We start from the raw sequence: 8541 nt of genomic DNA, 5'->3' as shown, positions 1-8541 counted from the left end.
TCAAGAGTCCATCCTGCTGAGAGCCCACCCTACTGAGACCCCTGCATCTATTTTGTTAAGGTTTCTCACTTCACGTGACCGGCACCCGCACTGCACGGTTATCACCCTCCCACAGTGCTGGTGAACGTCAAGCAAGGACACGCTCTGGGTCACGCTGAGGAGGCTTCCTGTTGAGTAACAGCCCTGAGAATACTCTGAGAAGAGTATTTGCACATCACAGACTCAAATTGATTTACAGCACATGGTTTTTATCATTGGTATTAGTAATGTACCGTTCCAAGACACGATGAGGCCTTAAAAGCTTGCCAGGACCTTGAGAAAAATGCTTTGAGCAGTGTATTTTTTGGGGGTAGGGAGGGTGAGGTTTTCCTGCCATCACAGTGCCCAGGTCACGCTGAGGAGGCTTCCTGTTGAGTAACAGCCCTGAGAATACTCTGAGAAGAGTATTTGCACATCACGGACTCAAATTGATTTACACACACAGTGTTTATCATTGGTATTAGTAATGTACCATTCCAAGACACGATGAGTCTTTAAAAGCTTGCCAGGACCTTGAGAAAAACACTTTGAGTGGTGTATTTGTTGGGGGGAGGGAGGGAGAGGTTTTCCTGCCATCACGGTGCTGGAGCATTCACACTGAAGTTTCCACTGTGTATTATCAAGTGCTTGGGGCTGCCCTAGCCAAGAGAGATGGGAGGTGCAACGGCAGCACAAGTGCCAGGCAGCTTTCGCCCTGGCTAACAAGAAGCTGAGATGCCCCAGGAAGGGGCAGCAAGTTGGGTAGCCACCACCTACTAACACCCCGTGGAGTGGCACTGTGGGACAGAGCCAAGAAAGAAGCTGCCAGCTCAACACCTCAATTTATTCATGCATCAGCATCGTGATCTGTGGCAAGCCGGGATGGATTCCTCTGTAGGCCAATGCCTGACTGCACATGCAGACCTCGTAGGAATAAGCACGGAGGGCAAGGTCTGGCAGCAGCTCAGGCAGCCCTCCCCCCCCTCATGGCGGTGCTCTAAGCAGTAGGTTAGAATGAACAGATGCAAAGAACCACTTATATTTTGAAAAGACTGTATAATCTTGACCCAAAAAAAACTCGTTTCAGTGCTTTATCTCATCATCTCACTCAAGGGCTTAGTTCCACCACTAGAAATGATGTTTTCTGGGTGTGCACAGGAACCTGGTCTTCACCTGCAGCAAAATGAAGAGAAGAAATGAAAAATCAGCTACTAGGGAAAAAAAAAAAAAAGTGAGTTGAATTCACCTGGGCTGTGTTCAGCTCCAGAATGCTTCCAGCTCTTATGTTTCATAAAATCATAGAGTCATAGAATAGTTTGGGTTGGAAGGGACCTTAAAGATCATCTAGGTCCATCTCCTCTGTCATGGGCAGAGACACCTTCCACTAGCCCAGGTTGCCCAAAGCCTCATCCAACCTGGCCTTGAACCCTTCCAGGGAGGGGGTAGCCACAGCCCCTCTGGGCAGCCTGTGTCAGCCCTCACAGGGAAGAATTTCTTCCTTAGATCTAATCTGCATCTCCCCTCTTTCAGTTTAAACCCGTTACCCCTCATCCTATCCCTACACCCCCGATAAAGATTCCCTCCCCACCTTTCCTGTAGTCCCTTTAAGTAGGGGAAAGCTCTTATAAGGTCTCCCTGGAGCCTTCTCTTCTCCAGGCTGAACACCCCCAACTCTCTCAGCCTGTCCTCACAAGGGAGGTGCTCCAGCCCCCCCCCGAGCATCTTTGTCCCTCCTCTGGACCCACTTGAGCAGGTCCCTGTCCTGATGTTGGTGCCCCCAGAGCTGGACCCAGCACTACAGAGGGGGTCTGACAGAGCGGAGCAGAGGGGGAGGATCCCCTCCCTCACCCTGCTGACCACACTTCTCTTGACCCAGCCCAAGACACGGTTGGCTTTCTGGGCTGTCCATATGTTTGCTCCCCACCGCCTCCACGCAGGTATAGCCAGGACCTTGGGATGGCCAGAGCAAGGGCAGAAGCCGTGCTGTGCCTGGGGCGGGACCTGCCTGTGTCCTGCCAGTTCCCATGGACCCCTCTCTGCTGGGGGAGGAGGTGTGGGCTCATGTTAGCCAGCCAGAGCAAGAGCTCGGTAACTCTCCCTGGCTGGGTTTAGTGTGCTGAGTGCTCTTTTGTTTCCCAGGTTCTGCCAAGGCTTAAAAAAGGGGGTTCGTTTGGAAGCTGCATGAATAAGCAGTAAAATACTTACAGAGCTGTTTCACTTGATCTTTTGAAGCACTGAAAATAAAGAAACAGTCTTGTTATCTTTTGTATTTCCTGGCCACAGAGACATTTTTACAAATATCTTGCATGTGCGTAATGCTTTCCACCTTAAAACATCTAATATTTGATTTATCTCCTGGTAATTCTAAAGCAGGAGGTAGTATGTCGCAGTTCTCATAACAGTGGAAAGCAACACTGCCAAGTAGAATAGAAAAGGAAGAAAAAAACAGGGCATTGCAACAAAACAATACTATTTTTTCCTAAGAAACTAGAGCTTTCCTTACCTTAAAAATTTTATCTTTTCTAGCCACAATTCCAAAAAGTACTGTGACTGTAACCACCACGACAGCAGCAATGATGGCCTCCTGGGGGAAAACAGGTTTTTTATCTGTCGAGAGAGAGGAGGTTGAACATATGATACATTAGTACAGTCATATAAAACAGAGCTTTTCACAGAACTGCTGAAAGACATATTTCTTTTCCCATGGTTGTCCCTGCTGATTTGAACTGTTCTCTCTATGCTGTCCACAGACCAACTGTGTGCATTAGTCCCCTAGGAAGAAGGGAGCCAAGCCTGCACTTTAGTTAACTGAAAGAAGAATGGAAACGTCAGTCCCTGAAGAAGATCCCCAAGGCACTCTTATGCATGGAAATAGGGGTGGCCAGAAGTACCACTGACACAGCTAACGTTGCTTTCCTCCCTGGTCCAAGAGTGCAGAAATGCGAGAGACCTGGCCAGTGGGTGGGAAGTGGATGCCTGGTGGGTCACCTCACCTTGTGTCACCTGTCTGAGATCTGAGCATCCAGCCCCAGCCAGGCTTCCACCTCCCTGTTGTCCACAACGCTATAGCCAATTCTGGAGGACAACTTCCCTTAAGCTCTTTTGGCATGATGGAACACTACGGTCAGAGTAAGATGCTTCAGGTAAGACCTAAGGTGCTTTAAACCACACTTGCATGTGCCCTGTTAGCGTAGGAAGTGGGACAGTGGGCTGAGACTCTCTCAGGTCGCGCTTGCCAAATGCCTCTGGACAACAGGTGGAGAAGGAAAGGCCCTTCCTAGTGCTGTGGTCCCAGGCACAGGTGCAAGGGGAGCTCCTTGCTGTTGCTGTGCTCTCAAAAGTTAACATGGGGAATTCACCACATTCCACTTACACTTCTTAATCTAAATGGCTTGCTATCATTATAAAAGAGAATGGAGAATTATTTGTAAAGCTTATTGTTTGGCAGCAGCCTTGTTACCTTCAACTATCAAGTGGAAATCCTTTCTCCCCTCTCCCAAAGAAGATTTCACCACGCAGGTGTAGGTCCCGTTGTCAGACTTTTGTACTGTTTTGATAGAGAGCTGAAAGACCTCACTAGTCTGGTACAGCTCGTAACGATTTTGCTGTAGGATCAAGGTGGTGTTGTTCTTATACCAGGCTGCTTGGGCTTGAGGGTTGGATTTGGCATTGCAGGTCAGAGTAACATCTTTGTCTTCTTCGATTTGGAGGGACTCCTCTCCAGTCAGCCAGGGAGGAACTGTTCACGGTAATGCAGTTCAACAGGTCATTAGTAATGCTGTTCACCATTTAACACAAAATAAGTTCCATTTACATATCCCTGTGCAGCTTGTTCAGTGGTGCAACACATCACAGGGGTGCAGCCTTTCCTGATCCCCGGGAATCAGCGGGACAATCAGTGGCAGAGGTGGTCACTCCCGTAACTCCTCTGCCCTGACTTGTATCCTTGGGAAAGAATCTAGGTGGAGGCAGGGACATACCCAGAACATCTTCTTACTCAAGGGCCCACCCACTCCCTATAAAAGAGGCATTAAATCAGGCCATAAGCAGCACTGTGGGAAGGGAGTGTCTTATCACGTGAGTTATCTCCTCCTAAATGCATTTTTTCTCGGTGAAGACAGCGTACAAGGGTGCAAAACACCCCACCTTCAACTAGTGCCCAGACACTGAAGTGCTCAGGCCCTGATTTCATCCCACCCCAGCCATTCTGCACAGATATCCACCACCACAACTCACACTGGACATCCAGGGTCACAGACACCTGCACAGACTTGTTCCGTGCCAGCCTGCACGTGAAGGTGACTCCGTTGTCAGACTCAGTGACTGGGGATACGCAGATGTTACTGATATTCACTTTATTCCCATCTTTCAGCTCCACTCTCCCATTTCCTCGGTACCAGAGCAGCTCCTCAGCCTGGCTGCTGTTCTGTACGAGGCAGGAGAGGGAGAGGGGAGGGCCAGGCAGTGTAGACAGAGCGAAGTCAGCAGCATGGTTATTTACAGACAGTTCCAAACCTGAAAAAGAAGGAGAACAAGGGCACTAAGCATCCTCAGCTGTACCCTTCCCACAAAAGCTGCCCTGCTAGCTTCTCCAGGCCCTTGACCTTGGAGGAGGGACTGAGAGTTTCAGGCTTCAGTCTAACAGCTGTTTTCAGGTAGGACTTTAGTTTTTGAGACAAGAAATTGTCTTCATCACAAAGCTCCCTTCACAGTTATTTAAAATCAAAATCAGGCTTTTGCAACTGACTGAAGAACACCAAAGCCTGACCTCTAATAAAAAAATGTCTGAAAACCAGCAGTGACCATGTAACACACAGAGCAAAAGCTCATCCCCATCCCTCCAGTCTTGGGCACCCTCTTGCAACAAATCTCTGCTGCAGCATACCTGTGCCCTCAGGTTTTGTGCTTATGGTTTGAGACGCTGTTTTGGGGTTGGAGCTGAATGAGTTTGAGTGTAAAAATTAGTTAATCAGCCCCTCAGCCATACCCCGGCCAGTCTAAGTCTGGCTGTTGAAGAGTTGCAGTTTGTTTAATACACAAACCTCAGGACGTCCTAAATGAAGAACTAGTATAGGCAATAAGCCTTTGTAATGGCCTGAAACTCACTTCTGTAGCCCGGGCCATAGATTCATGAACTGAAAATATATCTCAGAGTAAAAAGGCACTATAGTCCTGTGAATATAAAGAACTCTGAGATCCCTGTCTCTTCCCTGGTGTTCCCAGGTGGCCAAAGCTATCACACTTTCCACTGCTTAGGGCAGGTTTGAAAATGGTGGCCTCGTCACCCCTGTGCAGCTGCTGCAGTAATGTTGCAAAACACTGAAGCTTCCCCATTCCCTTCTCAGCTACTCTCAAAATGAGACACCAGGTTTCAGACAGTCCTCTTGGAGATGAGCTCCGGAACATCTGAGAGCTGGGATGCCGGCGTGGCACATCACCCCGGGCACTGCCCAACCCTGGCCAGTGGCACATGGCAGTGTGATGGGGCTTGGATAAAGCCACAAATGGATTTTTTCCATTGCTTACCTGTGGCTACACATGCCAAAAAGCAAACAGCGAGGACAGGCACTTCATAGAGAACTGTGAGGCTGTTTCTCTGTGCCATCTTGAGGGGCCCAGCTGGCGTCTGTTGGAGAGAGGGTCACAGCGTTGCTGCCTCTGCTCAGGGCTCCCGCAGGGTTAATTCTTTGCTGTCATCAGACACCCTGGGGGGAGCCCTCACAGACAGGGACAGAATCACCAGGGAATAAACTAAGTCGATTTGTTGCAGGGCCTTTTCCTGTTTGGAGCAGAATCAAGGGGGTTCTACGAGTTTGTTGTTGCCAATCACCTCTCTATCAGGGGAACCTCTCTCGTGGTTGCGTAGCTCTGGACTTACCTTGGAAGAGTCTCTGGAGAGGCTGCTCCTGCAAGAAATGCACAGCTCTTTCCCCTTCTTATTTATAAGGTCTGAATGTTAATATTTTATGGTAGCTCAGTAAGAAATGAGTCTATAAAATGGGTTCAAGGCCTTGTTCAATTCCTGGATTTCTGAGCTCCCAGGACACTGAAGTATTTGCTGGGCTCTGCTGGCTGTTTTATGAGACTTGCCAAGGCAATGAGTAACTAATGAGAGAGTTCCTGCATCAGCTATAAAGACCTTCAGCCAAAAATAATACCTTTTCTCTCTCAGCTTTCTTGGTGTCCATGACACTCTTTCAAGCTGTAGGAAGTTTATCCTAGATTATCCTAGAGCAGGAGTACACTCTGATTTACCCCTTCCTGCCCAAAGCTCTGTTGCTGTGTCTTCCTTTAAGTGGAAAACGAGAAAATGCACCGATTCAGACTTTGAACTGCACTTTGGCAGAGGAGAGAGCAGAGACACTGTCCTGCTCACTGCTGTGTACCCCCAGGGCGTTCCTGTGGTTAGCTCAGCCCTGGGCAACTCCCAACATAGAGTGAGGGTCCCCTGGCTGCTGGGACAGCTGTGTGCATGGCCTGCATGTCTGTGGAGGGCACAACTGAAGCACTCAGCTACGGGGAAAAGTCTCTGAAGTTGCCTGCTTGTACTTCAGCAGGACGACAGTGACGTGGTTGCAAAGGATGGGGTCCTTGCAGCCTCCAGACCGTGTTCTCACTGCTCTCAGTGTCCCCGCAGGCACAGGGCACGTCACTCATCAAGTTATGGCTCACCAGAGCCATAAAGTGCATTTCATGAGCAGGAGGAGCCTGGGACACATTTTCTTTGCCAGCAGACGCAGTGGCCTGGCTCAGCAGTGCAGAGGTGGGCAGTGAGGGCCAGCTGTACACAGAGAGCATACAGCGCTATTTATTTGCAGGGTTGTTGCAAACATGAGCCACCTTTGAGTGTTTCTTAATATAGATTTTTCTGTGTTCATTGGTTTACCCTTAAAATTAACAGGGACTCATATTCAGTTTAAAAAATAAGGGTACAAAAGTCACTTTAAGGAGAAAGTACTCAGCCCGTCTTCTAGAAAACTGCTGGTTTAGAAATGTGTCCAGACTTTAACTCACTTTTTACCTTCAAACTCAATTTAAGAAATTTTAAGAAATAAATTCCACTGCTTGACCATTTTTAGGAAGTTATATGTCCTGTCCTTGTAGCATTTGACTAAATGTTGGCTTATGATCCAGTACAAACTTCAGTCAAAATGATCTTCCAAAGCATAAAGTGATCTTTGTGGTTTGGTATTGAGTTGAAATAGAGAGGGAGGCAAAGGGACTGGCTGGGAAACGGCTCGTGTGCTCCTGCCAAGACATGAGCCAAAGGCAGGAGAGCACGGAGAGGTCTGTGCCCCCTCTGGGCACTGTGTCGTGATGATACATCAGGAGAAGAAGGAGTTTAGCGTAAGTGAGGATGTAAAGAATGAAAGCATGGAGTTTTGGTGTATTTTTTTAGTCTAGAAATGAGAGTGAGGGAAAAGAGTGTCAGACAGAAGCTGTTCTGTGGTGGGTTTGTCATGGTGCAAGGCACAGCATCAGGTGGGACCTGGGAAAAATTCTGTCCCAGGTTTGTGGCAGGTCTGTGTGATGGGCAGCAAGGTGAGCTCAGGTTCATCTGGTTTATGTTTTTTAAATGAAGGCAATGGCAGCATCCTGTTTTGCAGTGAGGTGTGAGATCTGCTGAAGGAAGAGAGACTAGAAAAGCTAGGTGTTACTTGGCCAGAGGCACTGAAAGGCAGCACTTTTTAACCAATAAGAATTACTTTCGCAATGACTTTTCACACTTTTCTTTTCATACCGGGTGTAATTATCTCGTGGGTGTTTAATTACTGAGTTCTAGAGTTTTGAGGGTTGCGTTATCCACCTTTCCATTACGTTTAGGAGGGATGTAAACCTCATGTTCCAGAATGTAAAGCAGTCACCAGTGACTTGGACTGGGAGGACCTCTTCAGTGAGGCAGATACTCCGTAACTCCACAGCAAAGGATCCAGCCCTCTCTGAGGTATTTGGATCAGACACTGTCAAGGCTGGATTAGACCATGGGCTGGAGCCAGAGTAATCCACCACACCGGTTCCTGCTTGTCATCCTTACGGCAACGCTGGACCAACAAACCCAGAATAAGACTGTTGTTAAATATGACTCTGAACAGCCCCAAAGGGAATTAATTAATAAACACCAGTCTATTCCTGGGTGTAATCCAAGCCTTAGAAACCCGAGAAGAGAAGATTTAGAACATGATAGAGATTGGGAAGAAGTTTCTTTTCCACTGGGTCTCTTTAACCTCGAGTTCCAAACTTCACAGCAGTTTGTGTTCCACTTGGTTACCCCAGTACCTGCAGGGGTAGGGGACACAACTTGTAACCCCCTGCATGTTCACTGGAAGACAAGAACTCGATTTGTATTCAGAAGAGTTGCGAGGGCTGAAGGTTGCTCTTGGAGTCTGGGGCATAGCAAGATCTGCACAGACGTGTGGAAGCCGGGGTTTGTATCTATGGGTTCGTTTGTCAGGCAAACAACACCTCTAAGTAGCTGTAATCCCGCTTCAGAAAACATGTTTCTGCAACAGTGCCCGGGGCCCT

The 8541-nt window shown here is 48.2% G+C and overlaps 1 protein-coding gene across 1 annotated transcript; it reads right to left on the bottom strand.

Annotated features, from left to right (window-relative positions):
- Positions 1-2219: 2219 nt before the first annotated feature.
- On the bottom strand, positions 2220-5623 carry TMIGD1 (transmembrane and immunoglobulin domain containing 1). The gene is made up of 5 exons (XM_074923004.1): positions 5545-5623; positions 4255-4533; positions 3479-3757; positions 2522-2625; positions 2220-2252 (listed from the first exon to the last, which is right to left on the bottom strand). The coding sequence occupies exons 1-5, from the start codon at positions 5621-5623 to the stop codon at positions 2220-2222; spliced, it is 774 nt and encodes a 257-aa protein (XP_074779105.1).
- Positions 5624-8541: the final 2918 nt, after the last annotated feature.

This window comes from Athene noctua, chromosome 19 (genome assembly GCF_965140245.1).
Source record: "Athene noctua chromosome 19, bAthNoc1.hap1.1, whole genome shotgun sequence".
In the NCBI taxonomy this organism is placed as follows: domain Eukaryota; kingdom Metazoa; phylum Chordata; class Aves; order Strigiformes; family Strigidae; genus Athene; species Athene noctua.
The sequence above is the reverse complement of the archived record's forward strand: the minus strand, read 5'-3'. Positions and strand labels throughout refer to the sequence as shown.

What these genes read in the sequence shown, in the direction of transcription:
- TMIGD1 (XM_074923004.1), bottom strand. Translation starts at nt 5,623, where the DNA reads ATGGCACAGAGAAACAGCCTCACAGTTCTCTATGAAGTGCCTGTCCTC. An exon ending in TGTGACCCTGGATGTCCAGT is followed by an intron (nt 3,758 to 4,254) that starts GTGAGTTGTGGT and finishes TACCGTGAACAG; the next exon opens with TTCCTCCCTGGCTGACTGGA. An exon ending in GAAAAGATAAAATTTTTAAG is followed by an intron (nt 2,253 to 2,521) that starts GTAAGGAAAGCT and finishes CTTTATTTTCAG; the next exon opens with TGCTTCAAAAGATCAAGTGA.